At 40.1% G+C, this 27,615-nt stretch overlaps 1 protein-coding gene across 1 annotated transcript; it reads left to right on the top strand.

Annotated features, from left to right (window-relative positions):
* The first annotated feature begins 1,859 nt into the window (after window positions 1-1,859).
* Window positions 1,860-23,644, top strand: LOC146556883 (glycerol-3-phosphate dehydrogenase, mitochondrial-like). Its single transcript, XM_085249102.1, has 5 exons — window positions 1,860-2,139; window positions 3,129-3,272; window positions 3,936-4,139; window positions 22,407-22,454; window positions 23,564-23,644. Exons 1-3 carry the CDS (start codon window positions 1,860-1,862, stop codon window positions 3,980-3,982), a joined length of 471 nt encoding a protein of 156 aa, XP_085105228.1. The 3' UTR covers window positions 3,983-4,139; window positions 22,407-22,454; window positions 23,564-23,644.
* The last annotated feature ends 3,971 nt before the right edge of the window (window positions 23,645-27,615 follow it).

Below are 27,615 nucleotides of genomic sequence, written 5' to 3'. Positions count from 1 at the left end.
ACTCTGCCCTTCTTCTTTCTGCTAAAGGAGTAATTGACAAAAGAATCTGGGATAATAACTCTATCTCCTGCTGTACCTGTAACAATTTAATTGGACAAGTCAGCCCAGCCAAGCATCTCTGGCTCTATGACTGGAAGACATGAAATTCATTGTCATTATTGTCCCTGTCATTTTGCAGCATTTTGTCCAGCCGCAGAGTTCCTCTCACTCCACTGAGTTTTGTACCTCCAGGAGGCTGGAACGACTGGTGGTGTGAGCCGAGCGGAAGTAGGGGCACGATGGGAGGGAGGGAACAAGAAAGAGGGCGGGGGTGGGCTCCTGTCCTCCAGGGAGCTTTGATGCTCATTTAGCTCTCCTCTGTCGTTCGGCCATTTGGGCTTTTAATTGCTGATGATAATAATTATCATCATCATTATTGTTATCATCTTCACTGTGCCGGGTTATCATACCCATGCTATGCCGCTCATTCATAAATCCTGGTTCCGTGATCTTACTAATCCTTGAATTCCTGACATTTAGTGTAGTATTAATTCTCCTGTTTCTTTACCCAGTGCCAATCTGTGACAGGCCCCACAACAGAGAGCTGTGAATCACGGGTTCAAAGGTCACTACAAGGCTCAGCAATCATCGAGGATCAGACGCTGCCTACCGGTGCCAAACCTCTCTCAAGTCTTAGCCGCTTGTGTGTGTGCATGCGTGTGCATGCGTGTGCTCATACACCACCAGTGGCATAAGTTTGCTAACCACATACTATAATGGTCACATTCACCCTACAGAGATGAAGAAGTGGATTCTATGGTCTTCCTAATACATCATGGCAGGGTGCATACTCTTGTATGTAATTCATTCTAAAATGTGGCCTTTAAATCTGTTGTTGTTGGGTCTTTTTTTTCTTTTTTCTTTTTTTTACTTTTTCCCTTCATTTTATTTATTTATTTTCCGTAGTGAGGGAATGGCTTCCAGCATGCTGTAGCATTAAGCAGAGCCCACCAGCTAGCTAGCCTCAAGTCGCTCAAACGTAAAATAAATCAGGGCACAAAGGACCCTGCTCATTCCTGCAAAGTAGCAACATTTTCCCTGGCCAACAATGAGGACTTGAACTTCCTTGGCAATAACAAATAGAAAGAAAGTCACCCGAGACACCAACATTAAAAGTGATTAATCATCTCTATTCTCTCTTTACTTTTGAACCAAGGGATTGTCCAGCAATAAATCTTCAAAGATGTACATAAGAATCACTTCCTAATGAAACTGGGCTTTGTTCATTTGTCACCTTTTAGACCCTTTCATTTAAATTACAAAACTTGTGACCTTGTGACTCTGAATATAGATCTCTGGTATTTTAGAGCTGAAGAGGGATTAATCCATAAATCTTGATACTTGATTTCTCTCTTCATTAAAAGGATTCTGCCAACGGATCTTCTTCTAGAAAGGAAGATCAGCCGCTGTCAAGATTTGTTTACCGTCATATTGACATATTGAAAAATGTGATTATTAGGAGGAGACGTGACCGTTTTCACTGATCACTGCTCTCTTTTAAAATGAAGCCTGCTGAAGTTGTGCACACAAAACTATTAAAGTAATCTTAATGAAATGTTCAAAAGACAGGAATAACTATTATGTACTACACAAGAGGCACACTCTCAAACAACCATTTTTTTTTTGCTCCTCAGCACTCTTTGTATATTCAAGGCATCAGTGCATCTATTCCTTGCATTCCCTTCCTTTTCCCGAGGAGCGGTTACCCTTCCCAGCGTAGGAGAGGAGAGGGGAGGGGCTGCCGGGGCCCCACACTCAGGCCAAAGGGCCACTGTGGCTTTAAGTGTGCTCCTTGTGTGGCCAGAGCAGCAATCGCACTGATGCAAAGTGACAGGGACAGATGTGACATATCGGTTCCGACACACTTCCATACCACCAGTCACAGGCTTGGGGTGACTCACATCCCCCTGCTCTGGTCCTGTCCCCCCGCTGCAGGACAACACAACGATGCTCGAATGAACCTCGCCATCGCCCTCACTGCTGCCAGGTATGGGGCTGCCATAGCCAATTACACTGAAGTGGTGCACCTACTGGAGAGGGCAGACCCTCAGACGGGGAAGGAGAGGGTCTGCGGAGCGCACTGCAGGGATGTGATCACAGGTAAATCCAACAAAAGCCGCTTCCTTCCTTCCTGCCTCACTCTATTCCCACTCTCTCTAGCCCTCACAGCAGGGTTCCTCCCAGCGCCTCTTACTCAGTGCTAGTTTGCACATAGTCATTGCACATCTAATGCAGGGGCTTTTAATATTTTATAAGCGTTTTATGGTGTAGAGGACTGCTTCAGATCTTGTAGGGAGGAACATAAGACAGAATTAGCGTACTCCAAATGGCCTTACTTACCTTTTAAATGTCATGCATAGGGCTGGCTTTGGAAGAATAAAGCAGTTAAGGGTAAAAGATGGTATTCTGAAACATTTCATGAATAACCAAGATTTGAGGATCTCAACACATGACCACCCCCTGATGTTTTAAAAGATGGAAGTGTGCTCTTGGAGGAGATGTCTCACTTTAATAATGTGAGAGGAGGGCCTCACATAGGGAGGGCTCAGACTGAAAGGATAATAAAAACAGTTTTGTCATCAGTTCTTTTTTCTTTGTCTTTTATTTTTTCTTCTTTTTTTTCTCGCTCACAGAGATATGAATTTCTGGCTTGTGAACGCAGTCATTCCTGGTCTTTTCTTCGCTTCTCTTAGCAGTGGCAGCATCACGCATCAAATTTTTAAAGGTAGTTTGTCATTCAGCTTGTTGCCAAAACAGATCATTTGCTATCCTCATGGTATCTTTTGATATGCATCCCATTATATACTGTAGCTCGTCAACATCAAGCATCACATTAACAAACATTTCCCTTCCACAATTTCAAAAGACCCTCAGTCACTGCCACTGAGCTACTCTGTGACACAAAGAGGCAAGAGGGAAATTAGGTATGTCTGTTTCCTATTAATTACAATCCTGGGAAGTCTCCCATGGACACACTCGAGCCACTCTATTACGGAGAGAGGGGGGCGTTCGCTGATAAATTAATAATCCGGCTTGTCACCAGCCACAGATGAATAGCCCCTGGTGATTGATGCTGTTTTCTTTCATAGGGCAGGAATTTGATGTCAGAGCCAAATGTGTTATCAATGCCACGGGACCTTTTACGGACGCGCTGTGGAAAATGGATGATCAGAAGAACCCCGACATCTGTCAGCCCAGTGCCGGGGTGCACATCGTCATCCCGGCTATTACAGGTAACTAACGGTGGACCCCTACGTCTCTGTCACTATCCTCCTGTATCACCTGCTCCTCAGCACTGCCGTCTCATCAGTTCATTAGTTAGCTGCAGTAGAAACTCCTCAGCCTCTGGCCACAACAGCCAGGCTCTGTCTGGCTGCTCTGCCTGTATGTCTAGCTCAGAGCAGGTGTTTAGTCCAAATGGGAACTTCAGCTCGGGAGTGTCACAGCTTCATGTAATCACTGTGTTAACTGCAAGAGAAGACTTACATTTCTCTTCAAACATCATCTATTCTTGCTGAGATTGCATCTCAATTTTTGATTGGATTCCTTTCTCTTTTGGGTCGGACTGAGATTCCTGCTTTCTTGTTGATGCATGTTATTTGTGTTGGTAAGGAATGAAGGCTACTCCTGTGACACAGCCTTCCCCCTCAGCTATTCCTGTGTTAAATTGAGTCAGTGCCATGTGCATGTGTTTTAAACAGGGCAATATGTGTACCCTGCGTTGAGGCTACGGGAGCAGCGACTGGAATTGAAACCAGCTGAATTAATCTCCTGGAAACAGCACTGACAGGAGCCTGATTATGGGGTGTCCCTTCAACCAGCCCGGCCCGCTTGTGCCCTCCCCTCTCCAGCAGACCAAAGGTTAATGCAGTCTCCTTGTTTGTTCCCCTCCCTAGCCGCTCGCCCTCTCATGCACACAACACTCATGCACCTCCAGACTTGACAGCATAAAACTCCAAGACGCCGTCGCATCATCTTCTATCTGACCTGGGGAGCGGATGCCCAAACACACCATCGCATAGCAAGTCATCTCTGGAGAGGATATCAGTGTCTGAATTACATCCTCAACTAACTCGGCAACCACAGCCAGGAAATGGAAGGTGATTTTGTTTTCCATAAAAACTTACCATTCTTCACCTGATGCCTATTTTTGTTTTTGTTTTCTTTTTTAATATCTTCAACAAATATCAAAGTTTTACTGAACTGCAGCCCAATACATGTAAGGGACAGCTGTGATGTAAGGTATAATTAATGCAACAACCAACATAACATTTCTCCCAGGTAAAAAAAAAAAAGAAAAGAAAAGAAAGTCATCACTGCGCACTTACACTTGCGGCACTATAGCCGGGACGTTTGAATCAGACCTAATTCATAACACCCATTTATGATAATAAATACACGTCCAACGATCCCCACCCCCACCCCCAGCATCCACCCAACCACCCTCTCTGATTTACAAATAGCTGATAGAGCAAGCAGCTGACAGAAATAAATGAGCTAATCTGATGGCTGTGTAGGACTTCCACCAGATATTAATTCATCAGGAGGCCACAGAGTACAGACAGATACAAATTCCTGTTTTAATTATGTATGGGAGCTCTGCTGGAAGCTGGAGACACCTCCAATACTAAGGCTATTTCTCAGAGCAACTTTATGAACCCTTTTGATTCCATCGTTATTTTGTTTTCCTTTAGATATAATACATGTCCCTCCTGTTTTCCCCAAACACTCAAGACCAAATAGATTTTTCCCCTTCATAGCAGTGCTTTCACATGAGACATTTGATAATGAACAAGTGGAAAAATAACCTTTGCCACATTAAATTATATTGTTTTCGATTTGCAATTTTTATGAGGCCTTCCTGGAGCCTGTTTGATGTATTTTGTTCCCACTCGGAGCCTCAAATGGCCCTTGCCGACTGGCAGGCTTATCAGAACCCACGAAGGTTTTATTGAATGAGTGACCAGTGGGTATCTAAACAGAATGCAGGGTTATTGATTTTGGAGAAGTGGTCTAATTGTTTCTAGTAGACAAGGGCTTGTCCCGATTATTTGATTGATTAGTTTGATACTGGTCAGCCTCCTCATCCTCCTTCCCTGGCCAGTTAATAGCACTGTAATCCCAATACACTGCTGTATTTCTAATCCATCATCATTATCATGGCTATACTCAGCACAAGATTAGTCCATGACGGTTTTTTCTTTTTTTGCATTCCTCAATATTAGCTCTGCCTTCTATATGCTAAAGAAAAAACTCAGATAAATTCAGCTTATCTGCTGTGAAGAGAAGAGCTGTATAGAGGAGGTTGTATGGTTTGGTATACTAATGAGATAAAGATGCGTATATTGGCATATTTTAGAGAAGCTATTAGGAAGTAACTTAGTATATTTACTCAAGTATGATAGAACAATTTTCAGCTCTACCAATTTATTGTTCTGTTCTGGGTGTCATAGAAAAAGCTGCATTTTACTCGATTTGTCTCATCAAATCTTACTTTTAGATTAAGATGTTAAAGTACAGCAGAGTCTTAACTGTTGAATAGTTGTTTCTATGCGTTTTAGTCTGTGAAACATTTTTTTTAAGTGGTTGTCTCACGCGAGATGTCTAAGTACTTAGCACTAGAGAAATGTCCCTCTAAACCTATGTCGTTTTATTTACATTTTTTCTCAACGTGGCAAAAACGGTGTGTCGTATTTTCCAAAAATCAAACGATGATAGGCCAAGTAGGGTTAGTTCCACCAATTAAAAAGACAAAATGTCTCAAACTCATTTTTTTGTGGGAACACAGAGTTTGAGACATTTTCTGCTGCCGCTGTAACTGTTAGCTTAAAGCCTCACTGTGCGTGCAGCTGAGTAATCAGAGTAAAGTAACCCGGAAGGTATCGAGCATTAAATGGTGGATAAATTATCTAACTAATTAGGTGCTTCATAGCTTTATTTTCCAATTTGATTACATTTTATTTATATAGCACCAATTTACAGCAACAGTCACCTCAAGATATTTTATGTCGTTAGGTAAAGAAACCCCATAAATGACACGACCCTCTATGACAAGAAAAAAAAAACACCTACTTGGCAAAAGTGGGAAGAAAAAACTCCCTTTTAACAGGAAGAAACCTCTGGCAGAACCAGACTCAGGGAGAGGTGGATATCCGCCAGCCATCTCTTCTCCCTCACAGTTGGGGGTGAGGGAGAAGAGAGCAGAGAAAGACAGGACAAAAGAACAGGACCCACTATGCTTTTGTCCACTATGGGATAATGATTACTAATTATTAATACAGCAAAGGTCTATAAACACACAGGGAGTGAAAAAGGTGAGTGAAGAAGAAACAGTCAGCACAGGGAAGCCCACTCGGCATCTTAGGCCTACTGCAGCATAACTACATATGCAGCATAATATCAGTGTGTTTGGTCCATAAGATACATTATTAAGGCTAGAAATAAAGTGGATTATTTCTTCAGCAAGAAGGTGGAGGAAACATGGCATGAAAAAGACCTTTTATTTAAAAAGAACTATTCATCAATCTCTAACTCCTTACAGTCTCACTGCTAGCTTGTTTCTTCCTTCCTATCTCAGTAATCACCTCGTAAGTTCATCTGATTTTAGAAAGGCCCTTAACTGGAAAACCATTAGACTAAACTGCTCACTGAATACTCAAATGCAAGTAGTTAAAAATCTAGCAACATGATGCCATTATTTAATAATGTATCACTGCTTTTATTATGGATTGATTGAGTCTATTATATTTAATGTGGAATTATGCTTAAGCTGGCTTCTTACATTGTTGTCTTGGTACTCGAGGTTCTGTATGAATATGTCTTCTGTAAGCACCATAAAAAATAAAGAATAAGACACAGAAGGGTTTGTTGGGGACATGCCATAGTAGGTCTCCAGTTCAAGCCTGAGACCACATCTGGCTCCAGGCAGCATGGCCACAGACGGCAGGGTGACATGTGGCGTATGTCTGGGCGAGACCTCGGTAAAAGTCTCGTAGTCACAAAATGAGCAGTGAAAGCCCGAAGCCTGAAAAGTAAGATAAAGGAAGGGGACATAGCAGAGTGTGGGGGATATAAGTGTGAAGTGATGGAGCGAGAAGCCTTGACTGGTGGAGCCCATGCAGTCTCCGTCCTTGCCTGTGGTAGTGCCCGAGCTGGGGTCTTCACTCATTTGTCTAAGAACACATAAGGAAGGGGATGGGGGAGTGTGAACAGGACTCAGACCAGAGGGGTTTGTCACATTGTGTGGAGGTGACACCTCGAAAGGCCCACTGGCCTGCGTAGTGGACAGCCAGTGTCTCCCCTAGTCCTTCCCTAAAGCAGGAAGGGTCTCCATGGCTTCTCACAGTCACACCAGAGTCTCCTTGTGTCAAACACTAGATCTCTACTTCGCTGTTCTCAGTTTGACTCAACTCACTGGATTCTCCACTGCCTGGACTGGCATGTTTAAAGACCCTCTTTGTTTCTTTCCTGCAGCTTGAAGTGGCCTGCCTTTCTGTTTTTGTGGTGAAATCTTTCCACACCACACAACAGTTCCATTCCCCAACCATGAGTCAGCCGAACAAAGGAGGCATCAGTGTAGCTCACTCTGCCTCTGGAATTAAAGAATGAAAAACTTTTCTTTTTTTTTCACTGAATATTTCCCATCTTCTTCTTTAGCCATCAAATCCAAAGGGACTCCTCCTTTTGCACGCTGTGATTATTTACATCAAAACTCAGCTAGATGTCTACACTACAAACTGTAATGACATGTAAATAATTAGAAGTGTTAGCCCATCCTCATCACCCATCATTATTATCCATTATTTTGGAGTTTTAAATCCATGGTGGTATGGCTTCTGAGCTCAGGAGACATTGTTTATTATCTTTAACTTTTATTTTGAGCAAGTCTAAATGGACGTTGTCTTCATCGGCATGCTTTTTATTGTCCGTGTGAGGCCTCCTGCTCCAAAGCTACTCACTTGTCATAAATGTTTTAAAAATGCCCTTTGATAACGAGTTTGTCATTGTTTTATTCAGAAATATCAACCGGCCCATTATAGTGGCAGGTATTTTGTCAATCGATACACAATAGCGTATTAATATTTAATCCCTTATATGTCACCACTATACAAGAAAAACTGGATTGTTGAGAGGCAGCAGCAGGAGCTCGTTTATTTTCCTGCTTTAGCGGTGAAATAGAGAGGATAGACAACTCACTTCAAGGGTGTGTGTGTGTGTGTGCGCGCGCGCGCACTGACACACACAGCATATATCTGCAGGATGCGTGTGTCTTCAGACAGTAGGTGTCCACATGTTTATGTTTGCCAACATAGCCGTCTGCACTGTCTTTCTCTGAGATAGGAGAGGTGATGTCTCACCACCCTGGAGTGGTTTTTCCTCCGGTCATAAAGCTAAACTCCAAGGACACTCAAACTGCAGGAGCAACAATGTTGACATTAGTGACAGTGAACTGGTGACCATGTAGCGCTTTTTCCAGTATGTATTTTAACAAATGAGGCAAAGAAGAGAATAATCATATCTATATATATGATTGCTTGATCTACTCTCTGTGCAAGGCAACAATTTTGATCTATCCTATCGATCATTCCCTATTTACTCAACTGGAGACCAGTTTAAAATGCACTCAATGAACGTGTTCACAATCACAGTTAATGTCCAGATAGATAAAACTAGTATACAACACACCAAGTCAAAATTGCTAATTATAAGATGACAATGTGAAATTACGCTTTTACTTATCTATGACCTTTAATTGTGTTTTTAACATTTGGGAGGAACACTTTGGGTGTACCTGTTCACGTATTTAGTCACTGAACGTAAATTAATGTGCCTGAGCCCACTGACCTGACTGATTTCCACTGTGCATGTTGGGAAGAAAACACAATACAAACTGTCTACTGCAGATTTGAATAGACCAGTAGTCTGATGCTTTCTGCAGTCTCAAAAAAGTCAAACACCTTTGCTTGCTGCCTTTGTTTGTTTGTAACACAGCTGTATTTCAGCCATCATAAACTAGGATAAAATGTACATTATCCTAGTTCAGGGTTCCCTAAATATAAATTTGATGTTTGCGTTCTTCTTTTGCTTTATTAGGGACAACATGTTTTATTTTTTTCAACAAATCTGATAAAAACAGTGTGATAACTTGTCTCTTGCTACCGTCTAACCTCCATATCCTTCCAGAGTTCCTAATGAAGACGTAAATCTTTTTAAAAAATGATCTCAAATGTATTTAATTGCAACAGCTAGGTACTGAAGTTACCTATATATTTGTTGAGTATAGGGACATGCCTCACAGTGTCAGACAGTGAGGTGTGTAATTGTTTTTGGAAATTAATGCAAGTCTGTGGCACAGTTCTATATTATGCTGTGGATAAACAGTAGGTTGAATTCAGTGTAGGTATTTAAAACTAGAAGCACGCCCTGCACAGTAGATCGTTCTAGGTAAGCTCCTACAACTGCTTAAAAAAAAAACCAAAACTTTGAAAACTTGGAAGCTGAAAATTTACAGGTGTGTGGGTGTCCTGCAAAAAAAAGAGAAATAAGCTCAAAAATATGAAAATATTGACTCTAGAAGCAAGCCTGTTTTAGATTGCAAACATGGATTATGAAACATGTGTAGGTGGTAGACTGAATGGACGGATCTACTCAAGCAGTAACAGAGCTTGCTGTCATCCTGCACAGCTTCTCTGTCCTCCTGACAATACACACATATCACCAGGACAGTCCATGCCATGTTAGACTTCAAATGAACTGTACAATGACCTGCAAATGACAAGCACAGAGAGTTGCAGCCCCCTGTGACTTTGGTGTGAATGAGTTTTAACCCTTTGTTACCGAGAAAGAGGGGAAGAAAGCATAATCTATGATCCCAATGTTTCTGGAATGTTTAAAAAGGTCAATATGCTGATATTTTTGACAGCGCTTGACCTTTTGTGAAAAAAGTAACAAAACCATTGGAATTGAAATAACTTCTTTGTTTAGTTCTGGCACATAATGTATCACAGTCAAAGCATGCTGTCTCCCCACAGCATCTGCCCATGAATGACTTGACTGTTAATCCGGTGTATTGATCTAATATCAAAAGGTGCTATTTAAATGCAGCATAACTCCCCAGGAGCCATGATCTGTCAGTAGGCTCTGTTTGGAGTCTGGCTGAATAACTAATGTCTGTTTTGTCTGTCACTGCGTCCAGATGGCACAACATCTGGCTTCCACCTACAGACGCAGGATCTACAAAGTGGTCAGGTGGGCTGATGGATACCAGGAAAGTAACTTCATATACACTGACAAGCCACACTAAAACTACTGTAAGGTGAACTAGATAGCATTAGTTATGCTGTCACAGTGGCACCAGTATGGAGTTGAGTTCAATTACAATACTTACGAATTGTCATTCCTTGATGCTGAAAGAGAAGGAAGACCTAAAAGACTTTGACAAGATCCAAAAATGTGATGGATAAATGATCGTATCAAGCACATGCAGTGTTTAGTACCTGCTAAAAGTGGTCTTTAGTAAGGAGAGCTATAACTGGAGACAGGATCATGGCACCAAAGATTCATTAATGTGTGTGGGCAGCACAGGCTGGCCTGTGTGGTCTGATCCCGTCAAAGAGTTGCTATGGCACAAATTGCTTAATGGTAGAAAGCTGTCATAGCCAAAGTGCATTCAGTCTGCTGTGATTGGGGCCATGTAAACATCAGTCTGTTGCCTACAAAACGCCCATGGTGCAGTGGAACAAGGGGGGGAATTCTTTTACATCATGTGGATGCCCAAGTGTGTGTGTGTGTGTGTGTGTGTGTGTGTGTGTGTGTGTGTGTGTGTGTGTGTGTGATTTACCTGGGGAGGAGATGGCAGAAGGATGCACTGTGAGAAAAGAGCAAGTGTCCATTCGCCACATTTTCAACTGTATACTGTTAATGTTAGTGGAGCACTGCAAGGAGAGGGTCTTCTAATTCATTCTGAACTTATTATACTTAATGTAGCTACTACTTTTCAGTCTAGTTCAGGCTATTTAACCAAGGTTACAGGTTTGATGTAACATTAAAGCGCAGGCCAAAACCTTATAATGAAACCCCTCCAGCTATGAGTTCTCTGTTTAGATCACCATACTTTAAAACAGCCAGCCAGTGAGTGAGTGTACAGTGGTATTAACACTGTGTACTGTTATTGTTTTGAATTAAGCTCGACAACAGCTTGCGCTCCATTGTCTATTTAGAATAGATGTTTTTGACAGCACCATTCACACTGTCAGTAATCCCTGTACACCTCTCCCCAATCAGCTACATCAATTCCAGCTCTGATATTCCCGCACATGCATTTGACCTCACATTAACCCAAATACATTTGATCTTTAAGAGCCATAAATTGGCTTTTGTCATTACCATAGGTTAATTACTGAGATTTGCTCAGCACCGTTTCTACACTGTGATTGCAATAATACCCAGTACACAAAAGCCATTCACTGTGCCTGCATGAGCCCTAAAAATAGGCATTGTTTTGATCTATACCTATCAGGAGTTTGCAATAGTCTATTATTGGCAGTCAGCCTAGCAGTACTTTTCATACAGTTAAGCCTCACCCTTCCTGTCATTCTGTTCGTAATACGTCATCTGCCTGGAAGCTCAAATATAGATCTGAATGTGATCCCTGCATTCCTCACAGCACCTTTATAAGAAAGGAAAAACAGTTATTCAAAGGAATATTCAGCAAGTTAATCAGTAATGAAAATAACTGGTAGTTTTAGCCCTAATCCAGACATCAGATAAATGTTGGTCTTTGTGGATTATTATAGACCATGAGAAATTAGTAAAGTAGCTCATCAAGTATCACATGATTAGTATATACAAGTGATGTGACTGTCCAAGTTTTGGACACTCCTCTTGCTTCAGAGGTGCAGGCTTCTGCAGTATCATTACCACTTTCTTTGCTTTACTTGGAGGTAAACCTGTTTTCTTTTATAGAGAAATGGGGGCCGATTCTATGTAGAATGCACAAGCCCGTTGGTTCAGAATGATTCACATGTTAACACGATAGTAAGAACAATATATTTAAGCATTGAATTAATTAAATATCTTAACCCTTTAAAGCCAAGCATATCGTTTTGATACATGTGTTTTTGTGAGTTTTTGCGACGTCTACATCCTCAGCGTGACTTTTTTTTTACCCTCAAAAAATGATATAAATGACATCACACATTTTTAATAACTAAAATTGCAAAAATATAGCTTATGTAGCAAAGGTTTCAGGTTTTAAAGGGTTAAAGGAAGGGGTGCAGTTTGTAGCACTGTTGCCTCACAGCAAGGAGGTCCTCATTATGTTAAGTTAATTGGTGAGTCTAAATTTTCTGCAGGTGTGAATGTGAGTGGTTGTCTCTCTGTGATAGATTGGTGACTTGCCCAGGGTGTATTCTGCCTCTTACCCAGTGACTGCTGGTATAGCTCAACCATAACTCTGAACTGGATAAGTGGAATATGATGGATGGTTGGAAAAGAAATGTGGAACAGCTAGGCCTGGAATGTGGTGAGTGTGTGGGTGCGAGTAAGTGATGGAGGCATCTGAAAGAAAGTAAAAGAGAAAGCAAACAAACTTAGATTGTACTTGGTGCTTATTATAGAAACAACAAGTGCTTAAAAATGGGAAAAGAATATGACTGCCATTATACAGATACAATTTATTGTAATATAAGGTCATATTTTTAGCTAACTTTGCAGTCAAACCATTGATTTGAGTTCTCACGTGACATGAATGATCATAACATGTAAACCCAGAGGTATTCATCTTCACATTTCACTCTGCCATTCATTCCATATGACTTTGTGTCCTACCACGGCCTCTGAAGACTACTTACAGTTGTTCCTCTTTACTGCTCAGAGAAGTACATGAAAAGATTCTATTTTTTTTTAAAGAAATCAAAGGTTTGATTAACCATGGATGTTCATGAAATATTACGGGAAAGTGTGAGTGTGTGTGGGTGCATGTGTATGTGAACAGGCTCCTATCTGATTATTACCAGTGGGCGTTTCTCATGTGTTCCTTTATGAGAAGAGGTTTTAGATTTCTCTACTTTAATAGATGTTCTGTGCTGATGATCCTCTTTTAGCTCAGTAACCATGACACTCAGACTCTCTGTCTCATATGTGGGATCAGGAACAATACTCCAGATGTTGACTGGAACAGCACATCCATGTTGTTTTTCTCTCAATGACATGTTTTGTTACCCTGAGAATGTCCAGGAAATGCAGCTTGATTCCATATATTTTCACTTATTACTTTTCAGCCTCTGAAAATAATGATTATGTACAAAAATGGCTGTGACTTCTAAACATTAAATGTAATACTTTTACACAACCCTTTAAAATGAAGCTGAAAGTCTGCACTTCAATCACATATTGATAAACTGATTAAAAGTTTCCTACGGTGATGTACAAACGCTGGCCAAAACCTATGAGCATAAAATGTTAGAGAGGTACTGATGCTTCCCTCCTTCCAGGCTGGTGTAGGTTACTCTAAAACCAACTAAAAATCAGTTGTGACACTAACAGAAACTATGTATTTTATACTGTGTGTCACAGAAAAATTAGGTGCAGCATTACTTAATAAGTGCTTCTCCCAAGCCCCTGAGGTATGACAAATAAGACTATATTTGGGTTGTGAGTTTGAAAGGAAACACACAGATAACCTGTGAATAGAGATCCAGCTAGTGGCAGGCCTTTTTACGTGAACTCCACTGCACTAATTGAGCTGCGAGTTTATTGTAGGGTCTTGTGTGGGAGTTTCTACCAACACAATTTCTCTTTTTGTAACGGCAGATAGTAAAAGTACACATTCCTAATTTTCTTTTCATCATTTTTGATCATCACTATGTATTTAACATGCTTAGAAGCAGTTTTAAACTTTCTTGGATAGTCTCATATTTTTGAAGTTTTAAATGTGTAACACTTTTAGTCCCTTAACTTCACTTAAACTGCATCAAATTAAACCATTCTACAAAGCTTAACTGGTTTTAGCAAAATTTATCAATTACAATGTAAATTAAAAATTGAGTGTTTTAAGGCTGTCTTGAGACCTTTTATATGGTCGAAGATTTAATATATTTAACACTGGCAGTTTGAGGATGTACATAACTACATACATGAAGTTTCAATGTGCTTTTTTTTTTTCCTCAATGTGGGAAGGGATTACATGAAGAGGATGTGGGAGCTATGGAATCTCCGATACCTAACACCTAGACTGACAACAAAAAACCTCAGTGCTCCAACATTTTGAAGAAGGAGCTGCTATCACAACTGAGCTGAGGGGATTGTATCCTACCACAGCCTCTGAAAAGGGTGGTTCTGACTACCTTCCCTCTCTTCGTTACCATCTGACCATAGTTCTCCGGTCCGAATGACATTCCTCTGTCGGCGCTGGGTGTGATGAAGAAAGGATACAGAAAGCTGTCCATCTTGCTGGTATCTCTCTTCGAGATCAGTGAATCAATGTCTTGTTCACTCCTGGTATACAGCTTGATGTCACCCATGTAGGCTGACGCTTTCTCCGTAGTCACTAGTTGCGCCATAGACACTATCTGTAGCCAGTCTTGTCAGTGATCTCACTGAGGGGGTTCAGGCCTATGCAGAACACCATTGTGGATGGAGCATCTTCTTGGTGGAACCTTGATGGTGGCTTGTGCAATTGGCTTGAAGTTGTCCTCAAGTGTTGTTCGCCACATCCCTATTGAGTTCCCGATGAAGGGTTAGGGCCCTGTTCATGCTGTATAGTTCTAGGCATTACAGGATCCATGTGTGGAACAAAGAGTCGATAAGACTATCGAAGAGTCTATAGGTGCTACATCCTCTTCATGTAACCTCTTCCACTGGGTTTACTTGCATAGTAGCATTCCAATAGCGCTCTGTTTTACATCTCTTGCCCACGTATGCCTTCTTTTTCCAGTAGCCCAGTTCTTCTCAGTGTGTCCTGGTTGCTCAACACCTGACGCTTGTTAATCCGGGCGACGTCCAAGCCAGTATGGTTTCAGTTATCTCTCTCTCATTCTTATCCGAGGTAGGCTTGGTTAGCATGGGAGGTCTAGCCTAGGGACTCTTACTAGACACAGACGCCTTGGTTGGGAGTCGAATCCCCAACCTGAAGAGATTTGCCTAGACCACAAAACACAAAGAACGAACATTAGACCAGTGGAAATCTGTGCTTTTGTCTGATCAGTCCAAATTTGACATCTTTGGTTGCTGTATATTTGTTTGACTCAGGAAAGATAAAGGGTGGTCTCTACATGCATGGTTCCCAATGTGAAACATGGAGGAGGAAGTGTGATGGTGTGCGAGTGCTTTGATGGTGACACTGTTGGGGATTTATTCAAAATTGAAGGCACACTAAACCAACATGGTTACCACAGCATCCTGCAACAATATGCCATCCCATCCGGTTTGCGTTTAGTTAGACCAGCATTTATTTTTCAACAGGACAATGACCCCAAAAATGCCTCCAGGCTGTGTAAGGGCTATTTGACCAAGAAGCAGAGTGATGGAGTGCTGCGCCAGATGGCCTGGCCTCCACTGTCAAGATGGTCTGGGATTGCAAATGGACAAGCAAGTGCTCAGCATCTCTGGGAACTCCTTCAAGACTGTTGGAAAACCATTTCAGGTGACTACCTCATGAAGCTCAGTGAGAGAATGCCAAGAGTGTGCAAAGCAGTAATGAAGGCAAAGGGTGGCTATTTTGAAGAGTCTAAAATATAAAACATGTTTTAAATGTATTTATTTAAATATACATGTATTTACACATACACCAAGCCTACACATAGATACCGAGCTCCAGAGTTCTGGTTTGAACCCTCCCTGTGTGGAGTTTGCATGTTATCCCAACAAAAACAACGTATAGATCCAAACCAGACACTAACCAGCATCTAGTTTGTCTGACTAGTTTAATTTATAACGGTACATCTGTTGCATTTATGTTATTTATTTAACCCTGGAGCATACATGCTCTTTCATGCTCTCATGCTATTATTAGCTATTCATAAAAATAGAAAAAGAACAACTTATGTAAAAGAAAATATTTTGAAAAAATGTCAATCTTGACTACTATTAGAAGATTTACATTTAGATACAGTTGTGAAATGTCTTCAATGGATAAATACAAATAATAATTGTGATTATTTGATAAAGACAAATTTGTGCATTCAGGTAAAATGAAAAGGCAAATGTCACTGTCACCTGGTGAGTTGGTAACAAATTACATCTAAAGTGACCAAGAGGGAATAATAAGAGTGCATGCACAGAAGAGAATCCGGTATGAGTCACTGTCTGAACTAAGCCCTGAACAGCATCTTGTAGATTTTCACCCACATCACACAGACGATGGAGTTGCACAACACAAAAACATTTTTTTTAGATTGTTGTTTTCTTTAAAAACAATCTTCCAGCAGCGTAAAAAATAGACATTTTATTATCGTTGTCAGTGGAGTGAAGAAATTAATCATTTTTGTCTTCTTATTTCTGCACACATCTTTCTTTCTTTTTTATCGTGTGTGTATGTGTGTGTGTCATCTGTCTTTACCACACACACAGATACAGCCTCTTTTCTGTCCTCATGTGATGCCGGCACTCTCCTCTAGGTTAGTGACAGTGATGAATGCAGAACATGGAACACATTAATGCAGTGAATTCTGGTCAATGTCAGGCCTTTCTTCACCGTGTCAAGTTAAACAAACAAGATCAAGCAAAAGCGAATGGTAATTGACCCTCCAGAGATAAGGCCCTTGCGACTGAAGCAGGAGGTCACGGGAATCCCAAGCCATTCTAAAACCTGAGTGTGTGTGTCCACATTTAAAAATATACTGTACTCACTGTCCAAGTGCTCACACTTTAATAAAATGCTGTAGCGTTCTCACCCCTATTACAAAGTGAATTATTACAAGAAGGAGACCTGTGATATATACTTTCTCTGTACAGTGCCTCATCAGCAACAGACTGTCATTGTAATAAGTGGATTTTACTTGTAGGAGATGTCTAAAGCTCTAGTGGGATGTGTTTAAAATGTGGAGCTTCTGACATTTTGATGACACATTCTTGTGAAACCTAACTAATTAGTAGAGTTTTGGTTTTGAACTTCTGATTTTATATAATGAACCTTGTATACTTACTGCATGTCCGTCACAGCTAGCAAACATCATTCTGATGCTGTGTAATTGGAAGTGAGTATGATAGAAAAGGAAGAGGGTTACCAGGTGGTGAAAGGCAAACAGCTGATAGAATTTCATATTAATTTATTCATTCATTTTTGTTATTTTCCTATTTTAGTCCTGTTGATAACACTAAAAGAAATCATTGTAGTAAATGTTACTTTTTTAAATTGTTTAATTTGGGAGATTAAGACTATCACATGTTGTAAGTGTGATTGGTAGTTGGGTGAGACCCTATAAGTGTTACAGGCCTTCGATGGGGTCTGTTTTTAAACTGTTTTTTTAACAGAAAAGCAGAGACAGGAGACATCAGTTGCGTTCGGTCTGCAGGCTCTTCCTCGTCTGATTTATTAACAGAGTTTAACAACGTCCTTTTCTTTTCATTTAGACACACACATTTCTCTTTTAACAACACAAACATTCAATTAGGTCCATAGCTCAAACCCTTTTGGTTACCTTGCACTCTAGCAAGAATAAACTTACAAAATAATCATTGTATATGAACGTCCTTATTTACAATAAATCTGTAACCAATTTTACTGCATTTCAGCATCAAAACATTTCTGTGCAGCACCACTAACACTGCAATTAACCCGCTTATGTCACCTTTATACTTTTCTTATACTTTAACAGATTCAAACAATATATTACATTTGTAACCAATAAACAAAAATATTCTTCCCTTGCTCACAAACAGTTCACAATCATCCACAAACAGTATACATCAGACTATTTACATTTGACACATAAGAACTGGGTAGGTCCTAATCAACTGTAACTTCCAATAATGCCAGGATAAAAGAAGTGTCTAAGAGCTCCATTTGTCACAAAATAAAACAGGTAATAAGACCAGCTGCCTATTTAGACTACGAGTGAAATGGCGGTATAGTTAGCTTTCTCTCAATCAGTGAAAACACACTCTCTCACAACATTTGCGGTCTTTAAACTAAGACAGAAAAAGGTTTCTTGCCTTTATATGTACATTGTGGTGAGCAAACTTGAACTACTGACCTGTTTTTTTTAACAGAAAAGCAGAGACAGGAGACATCAGTTGCGTTCGGTCTGCAGGCTCTTCCTCGTCTGAGGCCGAGACGCGTTGCAACAGCCTATCGCACTCACCACTATCTCCCCCTTGTGGCAATGCCACGCAATTACATTGTCCATAACGCTAAATGAAAAGTGCAATACCACCATAAAATCAGGTCTTTTACATCAAAAACAATTCACAACAAAATTACAATTGTGACCATACACTTGTGGGCGTCACATAAGCAAACTGTTATTTCAATGCATACATATTTTTAGGTATTGCACTCGATGTAGTTGAAATAAATGTACTAATATATTACATAGAACTGAATTTTTAAGGAAATTGCAGTGTTTAACAAACTTATTAGATCGCCACCCAATTTAAGGTTTATACCACAGCTGTAACAATATTAGTAATGACCAAAATCTTTTTTTTTAATCTTTTTGTTATGATAACTCCATCGGTGCAAGATTTTTTGAAATTAAAAACATTTTATCACTAAAACATAATTATTGTTGTTATCCATGTTTTTTCAAATTTACTTTTTAACAAAAAAAAGCATAAAAACAGTAATCTGACTTCTCAGCGAAGGCCAGTGTGCCCGAAATTTGAGTATAAAAACATGAATTTGGTTATTATTAGTTTAAAACAAGATGCTCTGTTGAGTTTGCTGTGGCATGCATACTTGAAGCATGCGAACAACCACGAATGCAAAAAAGACTCTTCTCCCTGGCCTTGCATGCTTACACCACTGACTCCTTCAGATTTGTATAGGCACACATGCTCAAAGCCATAAGTAAAACGCTAAACCTGACTCCTAATTTCATTGTCACCAAGTTAATAAAGGAGCAATTCATAGGGGGAGATGTGTTGTTCAAGGGTGCCTTCAGGAGGGGGATACATTTTTTAGAAAATAGTACTGTACCTGGGGGAATTAATATCAATATCACAGTCTTCTGGTAAAATGGATGGGTTGTTTGAACATTAAAAGTCTAGAAACGTGCGCCTGACTAATTTGATACTTTCTCCTTGTCTATGACTCGCATTTAGTTGCCTCATTTATAACGCCTTCAGGCTTCTACCCTTATGCTGAAGTGCACCTGCTACCTTTCAAAGACTGAATAGGGTGGTTGTTGGTCTGGAAAACTGCGTTGTAAATCTGGATAGTGTTGTGATTTTGAGCAACAAATGAAAAGGCCATGTACTGAACTTTCAAGCTTTGTCTGAATACAGGGAGTGCAGAATTATTAGGCAAATGAGTATTTTGTCCACATCATCCTCTTCATGCATGTTGTCTTACTCCAAGCTGTATAGGCTCGAAAGCCTACTACCAATTAAGCATATTAGGTGATGTGCATCTCTGTAATGAGAAGGGGTGTGGTCTAATGACATCAACACCCTATATCAGGTGTGCATAATTATTAGGCAACGTCCTTTCCTTTGGCAAAATGGGTCAAAAGAAGGACTTGACAGGCTCAGAAAAGTCAAAAATAGTGAGATATCTTGCAGAGGGATGCAGCAGTCTCAAAATTGCAAAGCTTCTGAAGCGTGATCTTCGAACAATCAAGCGTTTCATTCAAAATAGTCAACAGGGTCGCAAGAAGCGTGTGGAAAAACCAAGGCGCAAAATAACTGCCCATGAACTGAGAAAAGTCAAGCGTGCAGCTGCCAAGATGCCACTTGCCACCAGTTTGGCCATATTTCAGAGCTGCAACATCACTGGAGTGCCCAAAAGCACAAGGTGTGCAATACTCAGAGACATGGCCAAGGTAAGAAAGGCTGAAAGACGACCACCACTGAACAAGACACACAAGCTGAAACGTCAAGACTGGGCCAAGAAATATCTCAAGACTGTTTTTTCTAAGGTTTTATGGACTGATGAAATGAGAGTGAGTCTTGATGGGCCAGATGGATGGGCCCGTGGCTGGATTGGTAAAGGGCAGAGAGCTCCAGTCCGACTCAGACGCCAGCAAGGTGGAGGTGGAGTACTGGTTTGGGCTGGTATCATCAAAGATGAGCTTGTGGGGCCTTTTCGGGTTGAGGATGGAGTCAAGCTCAACTCCCAGTCCTACTGCCAGTTTCTGGAAGACACCTTTTTCAAGCAGTGGTACAGGAAGAAGTCTGCATCCTTCAAGAAAAACATGATTTTCATGCAGGACAATGCTCCATCACACGCGTCCAAGTACTCCACAGCGTGGCTGGCAAGAAAGGGTATAAAAGAAGGAAAACTAATGACATGGCCTCCTTGTTCACCTGATCTGAACCCCATTGAGAACCTGTGGTCCATCATCAAATGTGAGATTTACAAGGAGGGAAAACAGTACACCTCTCTGAACAGTGTCTGGGAGGCTGTGGTTGCTGCTGCACGCAATGTTGATGGTGAACAGATCAAAACACTGACAGAATCCATGGATGGCAGGCTTTTGAGTGTCCTTGCAAAGAAAGGTGGCTGTATTGGTCGCTGATTTGTTTTTGTTTTGTTTTTGAATGTCAGAAATGTATATTTGTGAATGTGGAGATGTTATATTGGTTTCACTGGTAAAAAATAAATAATTGAAATGGGTATATATTTGTTTTTTGTTAAGTTGCCTAATAATTATGCACAGTAATAGTCACCTGCACACACAGATATCCCCCTAAAATAGCTAAAACTAAAAACAAACTAAAAACTACTTCCAAAAACATTCAGCTTTGATATTAACGAGTTTTTTGGGTTCATTGAGAACATGGTTGTTGTTCAATAATAACATTATTCCTCAAAAATACAACTTAATAATTCTGCACTCCCTGTATCTTGGATGAGCTCAACCTACAGTAAACTGGGCTGCAGGTTTGCCAGGGCTACTGTGACCTACATAGGTAAGGTAATTGTTGAGGGGCAGGTACAGCCCATGGGAGCCAAAGTCCAGGCTATTCATTTTCTCCCTTCCAAATTAAAAAATGAACTAAAAAAAAAAACTTTGGTATTGTTGGTAATTACTGATCAGAGATTGATTTTTAGAAGACTTTTGAACTCTTATGTTGCTGGTAGATGTGACGAGCTGGACATGTTACAGGGTGGAATGACGGTTTAATCAGTATCAGGTCTTTTTTTCACTGTTTTATCTGGTTAAACCTTCATTGAAGGTGTCTTAAGTGAGACATTAACATTATCCCTTTTCCTGTTTGGATTATTGCTCTATTATTGTCATATCCATCTACTAATTGACTTGTTTGATATCAACATTGCCAAGTTCAAGTTAAAAGGTCTCTAGCAGGAGTTGTTTTTTGGTTGTTTTTGTTAATGTTGAATATCAAATTTCCCCAAAAGGACTTCAAATGCTTGAAGCACCGACTAACATTTCAGCCAGTGCTGAACGAGATACATATCAACATTAAATATGTTTAAATATTGCACAGTAGGTACATGTGATTGGTTCAAAGAAATGTTACTGCCATGTATTTTATTAAGCTAGACTGCCTGTTGTATTCGTTGCTGGCTTTTAATTTCTACATCTGTCCACACAGCTGGTGTTTTTATTACTATTAATTTATTACTTGGGTTTTGTCTGCTTGGACACTTGCATTTATAGAGTAATAAGGGAATGCATTTAATGCTCCCCTCCTCAGTTGCATTGTGAATTGTGAGCATAAATTGAATTGAAGGCAGTTGATTAAACCATACTGTCCCAGGCTTTTAAGTGTGTTTAATTTCACACCATCTATAAATAAGCCAATTATTTTCTTATGCACACTGTCGCAGTGAAGGCTTCGTGTTTATCTCACGCAATTGTGTATCAAGGCTCTTTCAAACACCATGCATCTCTAGTTCTCTTGTTAATCCACTTCTAATGTTGACTAAGAAACCAACACTGTTTTTTTGTTTTTACAAAGCTCAGATTATGAGGGAATTGTATTTTGAATGCACTTGAAAGCCAGGGAGTTCTACGCATATTTTTGTTGGGCTTAATCTACAGATTGTTATGTCTTGCCATGTGGGTATTATTCAACACAAACTCCTCAAAAGAACACAAACAGTGAAATTCTCAAGACTGAGTATGTGGGAGGGCTTATCCGAGCGTCTGCTGCCAGTTTTAACACTGGAGGATACTACATGTTGAATAGATTTATGCTTTTTATGCTTTTATTTCTAGTCTGTATTGTTTCTCTTGCAGTTAGGGAGAGTCCTGTCTTCATCCTGACAGAAGCGAGAGTGAAATAAAGTAAGCCGCTCTAATCATTTTCAGTCTCAAATGGTCTTAAAAGGAATATAAAATTTTCGTATTTTACAGTTTTTATTTATTTATTTATTTTTTGCACATGCATCATGTTTACTTTTTTACTTGACATTTGATGGATGTACTTTTAAGCTAAATGCAAATAGACACAAGACTTCTCAAACTATCCTATTTGGTTTCATAGCTGCTTCAAGAAAATCTCCATTGTTTACACATTCAAATGTCGTTTTGTATAATCATGCATGCCTATTGAAGGACCTAAATGCATTGTAATTAGAAAATAATGGGCCAGCGTTCATGGATGGAAGGTTTCTACTTAACATTTTCCCTCGAAGCAAATGGGCTAAAGTCAAAATCAACCTGGATAGAAGCCCGTCAGACCCCGGTATAAAAGTTGATCTAGCCTGTTAAAAGAGGGGGGACTGTGCATGCAGAGGTGTAATGGCAACGCAGTCTCTATTAAGGCTAACAGCTCCCATCTCCTTCAAGGTGGTCATTTAGTAGTGCTGCTCATTCAGCCTAATCAATGGTTGAAGCTGCAGCGAACCATTAAATAAAAAAAGAGGCTAGAGATGAGGTGCTTCTGATTGGGGTTAATTGGATGTAATTGGAATTTATACTGTACAGTGGACGACTCATTAAGAACACATTTAAAAATAATGTCATTTGAGCTCAGGTCATTTAACCATTTTTACACTGGAAATAGTGCAATGCAGGACTTGGGAAAAGTGGCATAGCTGGTGTCCTACTGTGACTTTCTACAGGCTGTATGTGCGCTAAAATGCAAAATGTCACTCATTGATTTCTTTTCAGTTTGCACCTGAACCTTGCACCTTGAATTTCAGATTGAACAGAGTTTAGATTTGTATTGGATAATGTGCTAACACTTCATTTAATTCCCTTTTTTTTTTTTTTTTTTAGCATTTTTAAGCCCTTGATCAACATTAAACACTTTAAAATCAATTATAATACAGCTGTAACCAGAAGCTTTCTGTGTGCAGCAATAAGCATATGCTTGTGAATAAACAGATAATCAAACAAAGTCTCATTAAGCTATATTTAATTTAAACTGTGTTTGTTTGTTTTTTCTGCAGTTTTGTCCAAGCTAGCATCCTGTGTTGGACAGCGACTTGAAGCTCTGTGCCATGAGACAAGCTCAGACGGATGGATTTCAGCACTAATCCGTTTGATGTAAGTGAATTTAGGTTCTAATTCATGGGCTTGTGCACTGTATAACAAGCCAGAATCAGCAACACACGGTCCATAAATTCAAGAGGAGAGCAAGAGGGAGAGAGAGACAGAGTGTGGGATGAGAGAAGGGGGTAGAAGAATATGGTGTTTAACTGGAAGGCAGTATGTTTTATCAGTCACTGGCACCATTTAGCTGACAAAAATGAGCAGGCCCAGCTCTGGGAATAGGGCCTAGGCACCGGGTGTTCACCAAATCCTCACAAGAAGAATATCAGCACTTCTCACATGCTGCTGCCTGATATCCACTGCTGTAGCTGAAAACTATCTCCATTGTCCAGTTTGATTGCCTGAATCAAACTGATTTACTGCAAATCCATCTGAGCTTTGATAAATCTATTACAGTTTCATTTCACTGATTTCATTAACGTGAATAAAACCAGCCATGCTTTCTGCATAACTGCCTTTTAATGGCTTGGCCCTGTCACCTGCCTCAGTATTAATCCCTCTGACTTATTGCTCCGCAGAGGGAATGAGTAATGGGTATTTGAATGTGATCAGCACAGTACAATGCAATTAAGGAACCAGTACTGTTCTGTGCCTTTAATCCTGAACTAATTTGAATTGCAGTTTGATAGCACTGTGAATCCTGCATAATTATGTAGGGTGCATATTAAACTCTGTGACAAACCAAAGAGGCCTTTAACTAGCCCTGCCACAAGGAGAGCAGCCAGGAGAGCTACAGTAAGGTAGCCAGCCGGAGCACACTGGAAGTCTCAATTACCACCGTCTTGGATGACAGGTGGAAGCTTAGGGGGATGGGATGGGGGGAGGTTTCATTTGAAAATGGTTGACACTGATATCTCTCTTTTTTTCATCCCTAACCTCAACTGTTATGTACAAGTGTCATTTCAGCCTCAAAGAACAGATACATCAAGTGTGAATCAAAGAAAGGTTTGCGTTCGGTCAGTGAGGATAAGCCCCGAAGAGACGCTACTTCAAAGTCCACGTGTATTTATCACCTCTCTTCTGGCAGCTAATTAGGAAAGTTTCAAATTGTTCATTATGGGAGTTAATTTTAGGACATACCTGCAGAGGTAGATACAGTTTGGTAACATCCGACAGAGTGTTTGCACTAGTTTGTGCTTCTGATATATTACTAAAGCCAGATTTAAATTGAGTTCATAAAATATAGACATTTATAACATTTAAATCACATCTGTGTCATTGCAAGACGTGTGGACTAAAAATAAAGTTCTTTAATGGGAACTGAGTTAAATATGTTAGGTTTCTTGTTTTTCATCAAAATGGTCAGAAAGAAAATTCCCATGTATCTCCCTCTGATTTTACTTTAACCCTTGTATGGTGTTCGGGTCTGTGAGACCCGTGTTCAGTTTTTTTCAAAAGAAAAATTAAACAATTAATTATTTTTTCACGTGTAAATGTGTTGTGTCTTTCCACTCACTCCACTTGATTATAACTGATTTATTTATAACATTTTATATAAAAGAAAAACGAGAAGCACATTAATTCATAAATGTGATCTAACAAAGGTAAAGGGAAAAAATTAACCATGTTTGCTGTTCATATGTCTTGTAATTGGGATGAAGTAAACATCTGTTGAGTAATTTAACATAAAATTGTTTGATAGTGTTAATTTGGAAAGCCAAAACTCTAGCGGGTCCACCAGACCCATGAACACTGGCTGAGTAACAAAAATACGAACACCACACAAGGGTTAAAGCAAAAGAATTTAAAGGCAGGACATAATTTGACTGTTATTCTCTGGGGAGGGGAAAAAGAGTTTAAAGACAGTTTAAATCGGCAATAAATGCTTCCATCAGGACTTACCTTATTTTTCGTTCCACAAGTGGTCGGACTCGCATATTTCACACTGCCTTAAAATATTCTTAACAGTGAGTTATTCTGCCTCACACAAGATTGAGCCAGAGAGCAAAGATAAGAGGGATGGAGTGAGAAAGAGAGGCAGAGGGGAGAAGAGGAGGAAGACACAGAGGGGGCTGCTAAATTAAGCCATTGTGACTCAAAATCCTCCTTTAATAAGGTTCATGCTGTCTACAACTTCATCATTTTCTCCTGAATGATAATTACTTTATTCAATCATGTTCAAGGTTTTAGTGAAAGCTAGCATTGATTGATTAACTTCAATTACCATGCTTGCATTTGCATAGATAAAAACTGCTTTTCAATTTGTGAGTGGCACGCGGGTGGAAACCCTGCCTTGATATTTGCATTTCAATGTGAACGGTGAAGGATAAAGGTGGGAGCGGGGTCTGATCACTGCTAAGCCCTTTCTGGTCGGCTGCGCCAGCATCTATTTTTCCATAAACACCCTTTGTTATGATGTTGGTTTGCTCCCTCCACGCAGAGAGAGCCAGCAGCGAGCTCTGTTTGCAGGCTGGCTTGTCGGCTCTGTTGGGGGATTAGGCTGCGTCGCACTACAACTCAGTCGAGAGCTTAGGTGAGCGCAGGCTGTGGCAGTGCACTGCTCTCACAACAGTTGTACACCAGGCAGATGAATGGGTGAATGTTGGAAAATTTCACACTCCAAGGAATTGTATATGCTGCATTCTATCTATAGGCTCACCGAGCTAATGAAGATGCACATGTGTAAAGAGCGGGAGGCAGTGGGAGATAATTACAATTATCACATGTCTATATCAATCATCATTAACGAGATTGAAAAACACGCATAAACCCACACAATTTATCTTGACATACTTATTTAACCGTCAAATTATTTTAATTTTGGTAACTTTTTTATTTTTTTTGAAGCACCTCATGTGTCATACCAGCCACACAACTACATGCTCATTTACAGATGACAAGATATCCCCACTCTTGACAACCTGAAATCTTTTGCTTCTTGCCAACTTTAAGTGATAATGGAAAACCCAACAGATACTCGTAATTGAATTATTGTAACGGCAAGGCATGAGCACCTAAGTGTGAAGAAAAAAATTTTTTTTTTGAAGTCCGTTGCCACTTGATCTCTGTGAGCTAAAATAAAAAAAATAATGAGAGGAGGTGGTTTCGTAATGTATTTCCATTTGTGCTCCGGTCCATGCAAGGAACCGTATAGATATACAGTGAGTCAAATCACAGCTGTGCCACTTATGCATGAGTATTGGGATTACTGTCACCTTTGTCTGCATATTTTTCTTTGATTAATGTCACCCAAATGCTGTGTCTTCCAATTGAGAACCCAGTTCATTTGCATGATTTTTTGTACATGGTGCAAATTTGGGGATAAATTAGTCAGTCTCCCTATGTTGGCATGGCACTGAGTGATTTTTACAGAAGGAAAAGAGTCTCAGAGCAGTACTCCCAGAGAATTACACCTGTGAGATATGCTAATCATTAACACAGCCATAATGACCTTATTTACCTTCATATAAAAGACAGAAATTAGCATTAGGTGCCCTAAATGAACAGGGAGTTAATAATCAAGGCACTCACTTTTACCCCCCATTTGTTAGCTGGAGAGGCGTCAATATGTTTAGTTGGAGGCAACCATCAGTTGATGCCTTTAAAACGTATTATGGCGCCATCCCCTATTGCTGCCTTGAAGGGGAATTCCCAGATGGTGGCCTATGATTAGGTAGTTCACTTAGCTGTTTAGAATTGAGCATCTGGAAACACAGGTTGAATTAACACCACTGGGTCCCTCATTTTCTCTAAATGAGTGTCATTCAATTAATCTAATTATTAGGCATGCAAAAACTGAAGGACTAATAGATTCCTATTATACCATCATTATCATCTCTTACTCACAAGTGCTTACATTTCCAAGCGGACTCATGTGTTCAGCACCAAAAGAAACAGCCTCGAGCTTTGCTCTTATACCTTCAGCTTACCTACGGACAAGTTTAGAAAATTGACAAACTTGGTTACTTTTTAAATGATCTCATTTGCATTTTGCTTTCTACTGTGCAGC

Source organism: Mchenga conophoros, linkage group LG16 (assembly GCF_057382185.1).
Source record: "Mchenga conophoros isolate Kocher_MC1m ecotype Shallow Benthic linkage group LG16, M_conophoros_male_GT1.1, whole genome shotgun sequence".
Taxonomy (NCBI): Eukaryota; Metazoa; Chordata; class Actinopteri; order Cichliformes; family Cichlidae; genus Mchenga; species Mchenga conophoros.
Note: the sequence above shows the minus strand (reverse complement) of the source record. Positions and strands in the feature narration are given on the sequence as shown.